The 16,059-nt window shown below is 39.0% G+C and overlaps 1 protein-coding gene across 1 annotated transcript; it reads left to right on the top strand.

Moving 5' to 3' along the window:
* Positions 1-1,935: 1,935 nt before the first annotated feature.
* On the top strand, positions 1,936-8,655 carry LOC149083444 (uncharacterized). Its single transcript, XM_089236938.1, has 4 exons — positions 1,936-2,100; positions 4,795-5,026; positions 6,227-6,403; positions 7,824-8,655. The coding sequence occupies exons 1-3, from the start codon at positions 2,089-2,091 to the stop codon at positions 6,391-6,393; spliced, it is 411 nt and encodes a 136-aa protein (XP_089093064.1). The 5' UTR covers positions 1,936-2,088; the 3' UTR covers positions 6,394-6,403; positions 7,824-8,655.
* Positions 8,656-16,059: the final 7,404 nt, after the last annotated feature.

Consider the following 16,059-nt stretch of genomic DNA (forward strand, 5'->3'; position numbering starts at 1 on the left):
TATTTAATTATTTTTCATTAAATATTACAATTTAAGATTTAAAAAAATATCGGACTTGAATGCTTGAACTGGCCTTGATGGTCCCCCGGTATTCTCAAACTATCCTCCACCAAACATTTCTTGGTGCCCTCGAAGATAATGTAGAATAAATAAATAAATTTTCCAATTATTTTTCGAAAACTTACATTTATTCCAGGTTATTCTTGGGAGCTATCTTCCTTTCGAATCAATGAAAGCAAATGCCATTTTCAATATGCTTTTTAATATTAACTACATGGTGAGCAAAAATTCCGTAAAAATTTAAAAATTCATAAAAACCGGAAAATTAACTGAAATAAAAAACGGTTTGCGCTGGGTAAGCATCGCTTGGTTACGGGAATGTTTTGAAGACGGGGGAAAAAAAAACAGCCGGTAAGTAGTGCTGACGCACATAAAGAAAAGATACGCAAATAACGAACAGAATGCCTCCAAATCGTTTATTACAGAAGTATGTGTTCTCCACGAGAATACACCACCATAGGGAATAATACATTGCGGGCGAATACATTACATCCAGCAACGGCAGAGTGCAGCAGGTTCATATACACGGTTTATAACGGTGAACTGGTTGTGGATTAGGGGATCAAGGTGTTATAATCGTCTCATTTGCATATTTACAACGAAGTCTCTCGTACCAGCGCCACCTACCGGCTGGTTTTTTTGCTATTTTTTCCCGTCTTAAAAAAATTCCCGTGACCTAGCGATGCTCACCCAGCAAACCGTTTTTCATTTCGGTTTTTTTTATTAATTTCTAAATTTTCTACGGACGTTTTGCCCACCCTGTATATCGGGGCAAACCTTGAAAGCATTGTTTTTGCACTAAACTTCGTTCACCCTACCAGGAGGTGAGCAATTTTCGAGAGTATTTCTTCTTGGTCTGGGTCCATACGTTAAGACGCCTGTGCACCACATGCCATCTTCGAATCGCAATTAACTTGTTCGATTTCAATCAAGCATTACCGGATTATAGTTTCATACGCGTTCCACTATACTTTCACACACAGCCACTCACCAGCCTGGTATAGTTCATTTATATATTGGACTAGTCATTCCATGCACCATCAATCAACAATGATCCCTTCCAACTTTTAATGAATGTATTTATTTATTTTTTTTCAAACGAAAACACACATTAAATAAAAGTAATGAAATAACGTAATCTTCGTTTTGATATGCTCTTCCCGGGCAAATCGATATTTTGGGGTCTCTGTATATAGTTTGAAGTACCTGCCTACCAATTTCTATACTTTCTCTCGAAAATCAGAGTGCCAAATCTCGTAATACTTGAGGCCTTTGGGCCCATGCATTGAGACAGTCCGCTGTAGACCAGTGTCCAGCAACCTTTTTCTACTTGAAGACATGTGAAATTAAGGGAACAAATAATTTCGTGGAACGGCATAAATGGGATGTTCGTGTAAAATGTTAATTTTTATATTTTAATAACTATACAATCCCTTGCAAAATCGATTACGCATACATATATATGAGTTCTACTCGTTATTTGGGTAATTTTTGTAAATGGAAGTATGTCTTAGGGTCAACGGTTCGCCAGTAAATTGCGGCAAGGGGAATTAAGTAGTCACCCTGCATATAACTAATTCATACTTATTACAAACTAATTCACTAATATTACAAACGACCATTTATAAATGTTTATATAATTTGCTTTAAATTTCACAAAATGCACTGAAAGATTATATTTTCTTTGTATATTTAACCGCCGAATACGATCAAAAATACGTAAAATATTTTTACTCCATTAAAATCCGTTTTATTATTCGAATCGTCCTTTCAACCGTTTGCTCAGCTCTAATTATTTTCTTTTCTTTCGAAAAAAAAAAAAAAAAAGAGCCAGCGAAGAGTTTGAGCAAATCAGCAAATTATTCGCAATCAATTACGTCTAATGTTATGTCTACTAATAGCCGACTCCGCTAAATCAGGTAGATAATAGCAACTAGGATCTAAGTAGTCGGTTACTATTCCTGCATATTCCGCACACGGCTGGTTCGTTGCTTACATTTTCTCTCTCTCTCCAGTCAACCCGACACCATGAAATTTTCGGTAAGTCTCACATTTCCACAAGAAATTTGTTTCATTCAGTTAATACCTCGAAACCATTGTTCATTTAAAAGCGTTGAATTTCACGCGATAATTGCAATGACTATAAAATGATGAATGAAAGTAAAAAAATATATAGTTCAGTAGAGTCTCAATAATCCGAGGTGAACGGGACCGAGGCTACCTCGGATTACTGAAAATTTGGATTATCCGAAAATCAATAGAAAAAACTTTCATGGGGTGGAGGGGGGAGAATCTTTCCTTTTTTATTTCATGGTAAGCATGCCATGTACTGTATATTGTGTAGTAAAAAAATTGAGAAAATGCAAGGTCCATCCCTGGGCCATCGGGCTGGTGGAGCTTATCCTTCTTACGCGTTTTCTTTGGACCTACGCGTATTCGTACTTACCCTCGAAGTTTTTAAATTCTTGATTCACTTAATTTCTTAGATAAGGGCTGCTAAGGTCCATATCCTGTTTATAACAGGGGCTGCAGCCCTATTAAAGAAAACAGTATGTGATTTTTTTTTAAATACTATAAATTTACTACAGATGATCCTGCGAAAAATTGTGCCCTGAAGTCCTCCGGCGACTTCTTTCAGTCATGGATGGAGGTAACGGGACAAGGAAAATGTCCTCTTGAAACTGAAATGGCTGGCATTCCTGGAAAAAATGAAACAAAACGCATTGTTGGCAAAAATCAGGAGAGAGTTTTTTTTTTGAGAAGGAATTTTTCAAAAAATTCCAGCACCGGGAACGTTTCGAACTCCAATTAGGCCGGTATTACACTATAAAAGTCTTATTACAAAATTTTGATAAAAGTTCTTTTATCAAACTCGAAAAATGCAACCGATAAGCGCATCGGTTACATTCGCTAAAATGTAAGCGACGCGCTTATTGGTTGCATTTTTTTCGAGTTTGATGAAAGAATTTTTATCAAAATTTTGTAGCGTAATCCCGGCCTTATTGATACTACACCGTATGACGCTTTTTTCCCCTTTAGAAAATTTGCACGGGGAATTTGAGAAACAATGTCACGGTAAAAGCCTCGAGAACGGGTGATCGTGTGAAATTTTGATTATTTAATTATTTTGATTGATTATTTTGATTGATTATTTTGATCATTTTTATAGCACCACGGCCCTACTATAATAATTATTTCTCAGACTATAAAAACATTCTTTTGTAAAACTTGACAAATGCAAATAATAAGCTTATCGGTAGCATTCGAGCGAATACAACCGATACGCTTACTGCTTGCATTTGTCAAATTTCATATAAGAGAAGTTTTATTAAATTTTTATAGTGTAATGCCGTCTATGTAATTGACCTTAAATTGATATGAAATTTATTATTTTGTTTTCAAACCCGATACAATTTCATTGTAACTGCTTCCATTAAACAAAATCAATAATTTTTTTATTAGCCCGAATATGCAATTTTCTTAAGGCTAGGGTTACACTATAAATGTTTGATAAAAGTTCGTTTATAGAACTTTTATTTAAAATGCAAACAATAATCGTCTCGATTACATTAGACCGAATGTAATCAATAGGCTTATTGGTGTTTATTTAGTCTTTTGAAAAACTTTCAATTTTTTCGGGGTGATTTTTCGTTTAACGATCGGGTTGCAATATACGACAGTGAAAAAAAAAAAAATCAAAACTATTATTATCATTCAAAATGGGTGTGATAGTGTTTTCCCAATTCAAATCTAAATACAGGGTGCTCTATAAATTCGTAAAGTTTAGAAGTTCATTAAAAAAAAAGGAATCGGTATATTTGAACAGGAAAAAAATTTTTTGGTGCAGAAAAAAACTTAGTTCAAACATTGTCGATAGAAGGCGCTGAACGAAAGCAAATCACTGGAAATACGCAAATCAGAGTTCCATTAAATGCAAGGGTGTTTCAACGGCTAATTTTTGAATTTTGTTGTTATTAGCGATTAGATAAGGTTTTCATTGTGGTGTTAACATCGGTGGATGAATCATTATTGGTGAAGTTATGTGTGTGATTTACCTCAGCCACGAATCACGGCGGAAGCTTTACGAACGTTTTGGACAAAGAAGGGTTTGAAGAAAGAGTTTCCCTCGAAATTCTATAATTTCCTTTCGCTTAGGCTTAGTGCCCTCTATCAAAAAACCCTGTGTCAAAAAACCCTTCCTGAGAATTTTTCGCAAACGGCATTCAAATGCATAAATTTCTTCAATTTTTATGAATCTTTAAACTATTTACAAAACATTTATTAATTAACGTTTATAAACATTTATTTCGTGAAAACTGAAGAAATGTGTTCTAATTAGTTTTAATTGTAATTGTTATTGTCCGATACTTAATGGGCGCGCTGATCACTCCGTTAAAAAGCTACTCCTCAGAGAGTAACAGGCCTACAACGGTACAATTATTTAATTATACCACTTCACTCATAGTTAGAAAAACTGATGACAGATGGCAGTACCATAATAAGCATTACACACGAACAAAACTTGACGTTAGGTTCACAACACATACACGGGCATTTTCCAGCCACAGGAGGAGGAGGTATTTAGTAGTGGTGAAAATTATATATATATATATTGATGATTCTTCGCTCTCTTTTTCTTAACTTTAGGAATCTGAATCCTGGTTCATGGTCGGTATTCAATGTTAATGTGAAATAATGGGCACACAGTTGTTATTTTTTCGAATCTCTTTCAAGGTATGCTTGTTGGCCGTCGCAGTCGTTGCGATAGAATGCCAACGGATCTTACCTCAAGCCGGAGACACGGACGAATATGCTGCGTCTCTTGGCGGAGCTCCGGTCGGAATGTTCAGCAGATTCAGGGATGCCTTTGGTGGGACCGAAGTCCATGGAATATCATTGTCAGGAGCTAAAGTCGGGTTGGCCGGAAAGGATAGAAATTCTAACAGCATGGCTATACCTTATGCAGGTACGAGAGATACCTCATTATTATCACTATATTTTATTATTATGCTATTCCTCATTATTATAACTTATTATTATTGCTCTACCTTATTATTATTTTATCGGTTCGACTTTAATTGAAATTTCATTCACAAAATCAGTTGACATTTAGTTTTATTACCACTTTAGCCAGTATACTGGATCACTGGTTCTCAACCTGGGGGGGGGAGCCCATATGCTCCTCCTTGCGGTCCTGGGATATTCTAAGTGGGCCCACGGGTCAAAATCAAATGAAAGGGGAGCCATGGCAAGTGGTGAAGGTTGCCACGGAGAGCTGAGAAAAATTAGAGCTGTCTGGTGAAATATGCTGGTGGAAAATATTAATACTTGCAGAATATGGCAGAGAGCTACATTGAACCAGAGGCTATCTTACCGCTCCTTGCCCTCATATCCATAGGGGGACGGAGATTACATAATGACATCTGATATAATGATTTTTGTATGTAAGTATGAAAATATGTAAGCTGTTATACTTGCTTGCTATGTATGGGCCCTAGAACATCACTTTGTCCGAGGACCCATCGAGTCAGCCATGCATATCCTTTCACAAGAAGGAAGCTCACTGATCTCTAGCCCAGGGTAGTCGCAGTCGCAGACCGAGAGTGATGTGTCAGGAAGGTTGATTGTAGGTTCGTTGTGGATCGTCCCATATTTTACACAGACCTATTTTTCACTTATAATTCTGTTTTCTGAGGGTTAATTTCCCTGCCCGCTTCTAGATCCGTGACCGACCCAGGGTTCCAGAGATCCGTCTTATTTATAAATTTTTGTTCATTAAAATTTAGTCTTGATTAAATTAAATTACATAGGTAGAAAGGGTCTTGATCGGGGATGGGGAGGGCGAGAAGACAAGAACCACAAGAAGTAATATGAAAGTATATTGCACAAAGATTGCCGTGGATTGAAAAGGTTGAGAAACACTATAATATAGACGTATCCCCAATTAAATCGATATGTTTTTACGTATAACAAAACGCTTGATATTGGTGCCTAAGACGCCCTCTGTTTTTCAATTTATTTTCAAATAAAAAAAAACGCGTCTTTCAAGCCGGTAAATACGGTGTTTCTATTAGAGCACGAATTGGAAATACGTTGCAACTATTATCGTAAGTTGATGATTTTTGTTTTTAACGTTGTTTCTTTTAAATTTTAAATTTTTCTTCAGTTGCACCACCACCACTATTACCCACTGCATTTCGATTTCCTCTTCCATATCTTCAACTGAACCCGATGGTACCTTTCCTTGGTTACCCACCGAGGTATCCGTCGTCATTGACCGACTACGACTACAGAAGGAGGCAAGCATTAGCCGAATATCAAAGGATACCATGACCCGAAAAAGGTACATTTCTTAATTATTTTCATCGAGCTTTTCATACAATATATACTCACTATAACACTTCCAAACAATATCTTGAAAAAAAAGAGAAATTTATGTGTAGTGGGGCAGGTGGAAACGTAGAAAAATAATTATTCTGTATATTCCCCCCATTATATTATCAATGAAACAACCATGTAGATGATGGCGAAAAAAATATACAGGGTAATCCAAAAGTAACAGAATAACTTATAAAATTCAATATTTTCCAATTTGTCTTAGTTTTCTGCGAAAAATCCACGGAGATAAATTTCATTGTTTCAAAAAAATACATCATCGTATTGTTCGCAGCCGCGTATAATATGCAAGTGAAAATCTCATTCATCAATAATTTTATCTTAACTCCTTGATAGTGATGCCCGAGAGTTATCAGTTCGGGTAACAGAAAAATTTTATATTTGTGATTTGATGATTATATTTGTGACAAAAAAATAGAGTTTTTAATGATGTCCGAATTGAGTTTGTTCATCTTTTTTATTGATAAATTTCAATTTTTTATGAATTTTTCTGAAATAAATTATGCTGTCAAGAGGTTAATCCAGTGTTTCTTGAAATCTGTGTCGCGGCTCCCACGGACGTCACCAACCTTTGCCAGAGGCGTCGAGGCGAGCTGGAGATATTGATTTGCGTGCCTGTTTATGCTTTGAAGTGTGGTTCTTTTCTAAGTAGTAAAATATCTACTGAACTATATATATATTCTGGGAGCTGCATATGAACCATCAATTGGACAAGGCAGTCGTGGGTGACAGAAGTTTGAGAAACACTGGTTTAAGCAACGGAAGGGGGTAGCTTATCACATTTTCGTAGAGAAAATGTCTCGCCATCTATCTATAAATCCTTGAAAAACTAGTCTTTACAAAATAATTTTGAAAAAAATATTCATCTCTATTCCAACCTCTCAGGAAAAAAATGACAGTTGCAGATAAGACGCAGTGGTATATAATCAACATTTATAAAATTCCGATGTTTCTTTTTTACATATAATCCACTGATTATTGGCTTAGGAAATTACGATCTGCACAATACGATTTTCAGAGGAATGTACAAAAAGTTACGCCCGGAATACCCATTTTTTCCGGCATGCTGGGAAATTCGAGTAACAGATTCTAGAGAGAATTCTTAAATGTCTCTTTATTTTAAAAATCCACTGAATTTACCAAATGCATATTGTGAGTCTTTTTAAAGTTTGCTTTTTCCGGCATTCCTGGAACGGAACAAATCCCAACTTGTAAAAAGCTGTTGTCTCTCGAGTTTATGGCGTTATCTCTCTTACGTTATGGCGGCTAATGCGGGGAGAATACGATATTTAGTTAATTTTAGGAAAAGAAACTAAACTTACATCTATATTTAAAATTTTCACTACCTATTTTCATTTTTATTCCAGAGCTCGGACTATATTGAATGGAAAAGAACATTATTTGTGCTTCAAGAGAGGAGATCATTTGCAACGAGAAAGAAAACATTGACTTTTTCAAACAGTATATAGCTTGCTATGGTTCATCATTTTCATTTATACAGTGTGATTCCGTAATTCCTCTTGCCGCAAATTACTGTTCAACCGTTGATCCTACAGGCATACTTCCAGTTAGAAAAAGTATCCAAATAACGAGTACACCACAGATAAGTCATTCATATTGAAGGAATTGTATGACTGTGCTTCAAAATCCAACGAAGAAGTTGTTGTCCTGTCTTTGCTGAAGCGGAAAAAAAAGTTTCCAAGTGGCTGAAATATTTGAATTCGAAAATCGGAGAAAACTTGGGTGGGGGGGGGGAATAGAATAAACGCTTTTTACCCTCAAATTTGTGCTGTTCTTTCCCAACTCTCCTTTGATTTTTGAATTCAAACACACTCGGTCAACATTGCGCTTGGAAACGTGGATTGCTTCTGCCGGCCTCAGGACAGACGAGGCAACAACTTTCTAATTGGGTTTTTGAGAACAGGGTAGCCGGGGTTAATGTAAAATAATTTTTATATGTTAATAACTATAATAACAACCTCTTGAATAACGTAAATGTGAGTTCTACATGGTATTTGGATACTTTTTCCAATTGCAAGTATGCCTCTAAGATCAACGGTTCACTGGTGAAATGAGGCAAGGGGGAATTATGTAATGACTCTGTATATCTCTCACAGAAAACATATTAATTTATCACGTATGCAAGCTTGAACATAAATCTGTATGATTCTCAAAATAAAATTTCTCATTTTTAACTCTATTTCATTATTTCTTTTCGTTAACCCATTTTTGACTGACGTTGCATTTGCACATCGCTTCGTTTAACAGTTTTTAAACTTTTTTTAGAAAAATATGATGAATACAAAACGTATATATGCTTCATAATTTCAACCAAATTTAAATAATCACTTTAAAAACTGAGTACAGGAAATACGGAAAACTGGCTACATGTAGAGATGTTGATTTTTTGGAAAGTAAAATTCATCCTTGTCTCCTCGGGAACATCAAGTGTGCCGAGAGAACGTTCTACCATTAAGCTATAGAAGCAGATGGGATGTTTCCCTTTTTGGAGCGTATATATGGAGAGAGGAATTTTTTTCTCACAACAACTATTGATTTAAACATCAATAGTTGTTACCAGAAAATAAGCAATCTCTGTACATATGTAGCCAGTTTTTCTTATACAATATCTTGTATTAACTGTGCATGTGCAGCTCACCTCGTATATATTCCTGTAAAGTATGGTTACTCATAACTTCATCCTGAGAATGCCATTGTTTGACTAGTAATAGCTAATGATGTGCACCGGGAGGGAGTTACCCAGTGTCGTCTCAAAAGCATCATGACCCCCCTCCCTCGGACAAAGTAGCTTTCAGGTACCACTTTTACCTGGATGGAAACACAACCTTCCAATTTACATATTTTTCACAATCATAGCAAAAGCTATTGTTATAACTGAGTTCTCCTATACATCCAAGGCTCCCAGACGCGGCTTGAAATGACTGCCTACCAATTTGCATGTTTACTCTCAAAAAATTGAATCCGATCTGCTACTACTACTACTAAACCAACGCATGCACCTCGTCCATAACATGCTCCTGCAGAGCTTCTAACGAATTGGTACATGTTGGAATGTTCGCGTTGTAAATATAACGTAAAGTTTGTTTATGTGTAATGCTTGTTGTGTGTAGTGATGCCATCTGCCATTAATGTTGATCAGATCGCATTCTTCATAAGGGGTCATTCAAGTATTACGTCAACATCAGGGGGGGGGGAAGGGGGTTTCGGATTTGCTGACTTTTGATGACAAGGGGGAAGGGGGGGGGGTTTGAAGGTTGCTTACGTCATCAACCACCCTTTTTGAAGAAATTAAGTATTTAAGTATTCTAAGCTGCTGACGAAATTTTGCTGACAGGGGGGGGGGGGGTCAAAAATAGCTAAAAATCTGCTTACGTAATACTTGAATGGCCCCTAAGGCTGCTCCCTGTACTTGAGGGCAGTGTCCAGATAAGTCTCATGCTTTATGATGGCACTGTTGAAAAATCGAAGCGAATAAGTTAATATATAAGTAATATATATATTTTTTTTATTTGCTTAGCTAAGCTCTGCTCGGAAAGCGGATTCACGTCTCGTAACAAAACGAACAAACCATTAAGTCTACAGTACACTACATTTCCCTATATTATAATATTGCAGCAGCGAATTTGATATTTCTTTTTCTGCGTCGCCTCAAGGAATCCACTATATACGGATATTTTTCTAGATCTCCCTCTTATATAAGGCTAAAGTTTCATCTCGACGAGTCCTCGCTACCGTTCGTCGATCCAGGAACCCGCTTTTCGTTGTTGTTGTCGTCGTCGTCGTCATTGTAGTCGTCGCCGCTCTTATTCAGTACGCCGCCGTCCACGCGTTGACGATCCACCAGTTTGACAGTCGGCAGAGGATTGAACCTATAGACGTTCCGGTATCTCTTGGCGCACACTTTTAGCTTCGTGCGTCGCTTCGGTCCTTCGTTGGATGACGGATCCGCTGGAGACGGAGTGATGTCCATCGTGGCTGCTGCGGCGTTTGTCTTTCCGTTACCCCGAGGTCCGGTTGTATGCATCAAACCGTCGGAGGTGGTCCCGGAATCGTCGATGGTCAATGACTCGCCCGACTCACCGGATGATGAAATGGACACCCCGTCGTCTTCGGATTCGAAGTCGTTTTCCATCGTCGAATCGACGACGTAATAATCATCAGGTGATACACGCTCGTCGTTGTATTCCGCGTCGGTTATAGCTTCACCGACATATGGCGGAGTTGTCGGCGAGCAACTCTCCAGGCCGCAGTTGTTCAGTAGATTGCAAATGTCGTCCAATGCTTCACCGACGTCGTCGTTGTCTATCCTGCTGAAATATTGTGAGGTCTGCGACACTTGCCTGGACCCGTAGTTGCTTCCGAAACTCGAAAAGCCACCATCTGATTCGTCCGCATCCGACGTGTCGAAAGGCAGCCTCCATTTTTTTTTCGGTGGACACGGAACTGTGGGAGCCCGGAATCCGGGTGTCGTAGGATACTTCTTATCCCTTTTTCGTACATTTTCTTCGTCGTCCGTCCTCTGGAACGCTGCAATTGATATTCAAGATTCATTGTTAAATGAGCATGAATGGAGCACATTTCTTTGAAATCGGTTTCAAATCACAGTATACAAAATCTAACAGGTTCAAAACCTTAAATTCTCCTGATTCATGATTGATAAAACAATTTTTTACAGCAATGGCGGTAAAAGCAGGACGTGGGTAAGATCAGTGGTTCTCAACCTGGGATCATATGGCCACCTTGTGGTTCTTGCTTATTCTAAGTAGTCCACACTGGTGAAAATCAGATGAAGGGGAGCCATGGCAAGTGGTAAAGAGAACCACGGGTAGCCGTGAAGAATTAGAGCTTTCAAGTGAAATATGGTAGAAGAAAATGTTACTGCTTTCAGAATCCAGCAGAGCTGCCCCCTGAACCAGGGCCATCCTATCCTAACCAACGCACCCATGTGGAAATGGCCCGTGGCCTCATATTCGTGGGAGGCCTACATAACGAAATCTGGTGCTATGATTTTCGAATGTAAATGTAACGGCTTGCATATTTACATTCGAAAATTGTAGTGCTAGATATCCTCATGTAGTCCTCCTATAGATATGAGGCAACGGGTCAACTAGGTCTGTGTGAAAAGTGGGACGATCCAACAGAACCTACAATCGGAAAGATTATTATACTTCCTTCAAAAGAAATTATGAAAGGCGACTGAATTTGCCGATTACAGAAAAAAAATTTCCAAAAGCATGTTAAGTTGTGAACAATCGCAAATTGCTGAAAAGTTGCCGATCGCGAAATGTAATGTCAAATGTCGCGCATGTCAAATGTAATTCATCAGAAAAAAAGTATGACAAATATGTGAGATGAATATTATTATGTGTGATTATTATTAATTATAATAAGTGGAGTCATAATATAATTTATAACTTATGAAAATAATCTTGATTCTTGATTTTAAAACCTCTTTGAAAATAAGGATCTAAAATGTTCCGTTTTTCCTCTTACAAGTTGGGACGGCCAAAATTACGGGAATATCTCTTAAAATACAGATCCTAACACCACCCACCCTTTACGTGCAAGTTTCTAGCCCCCGAGCGGAAGAAATACCGAATATCTGACCCGCGGACTGAGAAAGTTTTAAACCCCTGCTCTGAAAAAATGAGTGAGTCACGGATTCCAGAGACGTCACCAAACTTTGCTGAAGCGTCATGCTGATTGATACATCGCCATAATGGTGACTCATCCTGGTCAATGTTTCTTGGTGGATGTTTGCTCCTAGAACAATTAAATACGTCAGTGCGTGTGAAGATCGGGAAGGAAAGCGGTTCCTTTGACTTGGGAGAGAGATGGGGCTGGCAAATCCTTTTCATTCTCTTCGACCAGCCTTTCAGCACAATGGTCATTGCCGATGGTGGAGTGGCTGCACTACTCGCCCATAACCAATTTTGGAACGTATTGGGCCACGCTGGACTAGCTTTGGGGGGGGGGGGGGGGAAGAAAGCCGTGAGTGAACATAGAATGAACAAAGACGGGGCATAATGAGAAATCTCGGATTCAGCGTGAATGGGACTTTTCGATTAGGGGTGTTCAATTCGGTTCGATCAAGACCTTGCGAGCAAAAAATGAAGAGCAGGTATCGAGTCCTCACAAGTGCTCCATCGAGCACCACGGGAACGATATCTGCTGTACGGAAATAATACACGATTCTTCTAAGGTTAAATAACATGAATCTCTCGCTATGGATATCGGTAAGGGTGCGTAAAAGAAAAAGGGATGCCTTTATGACAGTTTTCTCAGAAATGAATGACTGCCCAAATTTACGAACATTCAAAGCTTTTGGTTTTTCAGTACGGTCAGCAGGACCTCAGCCCGGAGGCACGAAAGGATGATTACATATATTTTCTAAATTTACTAACGGAAGGACCTATAGAAAGTCTGGTCAAGGGACCCTGCTGCCGGATGTGGGTGGGGGGCATGGTTTTAGTCATGAGTTTAGTACAAAGGAGTCCAAGCAAAAACAGCTGAAAATATACAGGGTTACTAATACATTACCAAACACACACCATTATCGCCATGAAACAATTTACTACCGATCGAGTTAGGTTGAAAATGAAGGCTCTATCTATCGGTGATCACCTCAGGCTCGGTAGGGAAAAGAACTTATTATTAATATGTTCTTTCTCCATGTTCGAACCCGACGACCTGACGGAAAATTTCATCGTGGTAGACGAACATCTTTCCACAGCACCACTCGGGCGCATACATGGTTACTGCCCAAGAAAAAAAAGGGGCTTACTGTATACATCAAATTACCTAGTTCCTTGAGTATCCCCGCGAGAAGCTCCGTGACTCCCGTAGCACTTCTCACGAAATTGTGTTCTAGAGATTTCGAAGCCGAGATTCGTTTCGAGGGGATCAAGTTGAGAAAACATCCTATGAAATCCAAAACATCAGTTATCTCTCCGTCGGCGAAACTATGGAGCGGGAAGGACTTCTTGAGCCAGGTCGTGAAGACGATCTCTTCCAGGATGAACTTCAGCAGGGGACGAACGTCGCGACTCCACAGCTTGCAACCGTCGAGTCTGTTGTACATTTGTTCCAGCGTGAAGGCCTCGACGGCCATGATCCCGTAGGCCCAGATGTCGACTTTCTTGCCGTCCATCGTCCCGTGTTCTTTCTTCTTGTACATCTCCGGCGGACGGTACATCGCCGGTAGCCCGATGGTGTCGCGATTCATCGACTCGTCCGAGATGTTGATGAAGCTGAAGTCGCATATCCTGGCGACGCCCTCGCAACTGATGAGCACGTTGTCTAGCTTCAGGTCTAGGTGACAGATGCCGTTGCGGTGCATGTACACCAGGCCGTGCAGGGCGTCCACCAGCCACCTCCTGGTGCAGACGTAGCCGTGTTCGAAATACGGGAAGCGTTTGTCGCATATGATCTCGTCGAAAGACTTCAGGAGCAACGGACTTATGAAGACGATGCTCTTGCTCCTCAGGGTCAAGGTTTTCTCGAGCGGCAACACGTTCTCGTGGTTGAGGAGTGGCCACAGGGCTATCTCCTTGTCTTCGATGTTGTCCTTGATGATCACCTTGGCCGCCTTGTAGGTGCTGGATTCGGAGTCGTACACTTTGATGACGTCGCCGTACGACCCGTTGCCCAACATGGACTCGTAACTATAGTTGTGAATGGCGAGTTCCTGTATCGCTTCCGCAACCGCTCGCTGCCGTTCTGCATCCGCCGAGCTGCTACTTCCGCTACTTTTCCCCATCGAGAAGAAAAATAGCAAATAAGAGAAAAAGGAGGTAAAAAGGCAACGATAGTAATTTAGTTAACGTTCCTTCTATAGATAATTTCTATAACTTCAGAATTTGAAATCTGATGGAAATATAAGTTCCCTAACACTTAACAATCGATCGATATTTGTGTGGAAAATGGCGACTCCTGCCTGATTCACCCTCAACAATCGCTGGAAAAATCCAATTCTCAGGATGCTTCTCTTGATCATTTTGGTGAGCAATATCAACACAACAGACCGACGTTGTACAGAGGACGTTTTCCGTAATTCACTCTTTTCATCAGCTTGATATTTCACATCCATATGAGTGTCACATCGAACACTGATATCACTTCGATTATTCGAATCGTGGAGTATCTATCCGATGGTGTCGTGGTGCACCTGCATTTACAAAATCTTCACTAAAAAATATGGAAGACAGATGGATGAACACGAAACAAGCACAACTTCAACAACATGAATACGTTAGGGTAGGGTTACGTTAGGAAAGAGAACGCCTGTGCTTGCACTCTTGCTAACGTCACGTTTCCCAATTTTTACAACAGATCGCGCCACTAAACTGACGTAAAACTGACCACCACACTAATTTTTTCCCAACTAAAACAGAACCGCTGAAAAAAAGAAAAGAAAAAAGGAACACGTAAAGATCCCTCTCCCCTTAGCTTTTAATGATTTTTTCCAACCGTCTGGTCAGTTTTATTGCTTTGCGGAAAACGAGAGATACATGAGAGTGCAATTTTTTTTTCCTAGGAACAAAAGATAAATAATTTTCGGAACCTGACTAGGAGGACAAAATGGTGAATTTTTTGAAATGTAGGAGGGGTGCTTGGAATAACTATAAAAAAGGAAGACGTCAGGGAGCTCTACGTTAGGGGGTCTCACACGCACTCACGCACGCACACTTTCTTGCATGTTCCGATTCGTTAGAAATTCCGCAGATGAATAATCACGACATGCACGTAGGGTTAAGTAGTAGTAGTAGTAGTGTTGCACCGAGGAGTTTCCCTTAATTTTTTAATCACATCTGGAATTTTTTTCCCCTCTCGATGGAGTTCGAAAACTTGATTATTTTGCAGAAGAAAAAAAATAGATGAATTTCCTAAGGAAGCAAATAAATCTAAAGCTCCGGAAAATTAGTACAATTGGAAAGCAAAAGTACCCTTATTTTGATACTTTACTTTAATGATTTCCCCCCCTTTCTTCTCAAACATCTCAATCCATTTGTATCGAAACTCTGTGATTTCCATCTAATTTCTTTCGTTTCATTTGAGAGATTTTGTACCTCCCCCCCCCCCTTCCCTTGAAATGAACTATTACTAGGTCTGCACCAACTCGGTTCTCGGAGTCAATTTCAAATTATTGGACAAAAATGCCGAACAGAAATTCAAAGCTGGATCTGTTGAAATGGTTAATTGTTGTATGTATTAAACGCATGAAGGAAAAACGAGCATCACCCATTTATTACGAGATCATTTTTGATCTCACAAAGAGTTCCGTAATTTATCAACAAATGCCTCATTTAAAAAACCTCGTGTCTTTCATTTACAACAATAAACAAACACACCTTTGTATGGTAATAAAGAATATTTTTATTTTTATTTTATTGAACAAACAGCACAATTGACAAAACAGACAAAAAAAAAAAAAAAAAAAAAAAAAAAAAAATTAAACAAACACTTTTCGACCCAAAGGGATATAAGAAACCTTCCATGGGTCGTATTGATACATTACATAAAGAATTTCTGGCAACATACATAGATATATTTTACTACAATTGCTGCATTCAAGTCACACCA

The sequence above is a fragment of the Pholcus phalangioides genome, unplaced genomic scaffold (genome assembly GCF_987345545.1).
Source record: "Pholcus phalangioides strain wild (caught in Gottingen) unplaced genomic scaffold, Ppha-v1.0 ptg000009l_1, whole genome shotgun sequence".
NCBI lineage: Eukaryota > Metazoa > Arthropoda > Arachnida > Araneae > Pholcidae > Pholcus > Pholcus phalangioides.

Coding starts and splice junctions, on each gene's coding strand:
- LOC149083444 (XM_089236938.1), top strand. Junction 5,027..6,226: donor CATGGCTATACCTTATGCAG/GTACGAGAGATA, acceptor ATTTTTCTTCAG/TTGCACCACCACCACTATTA.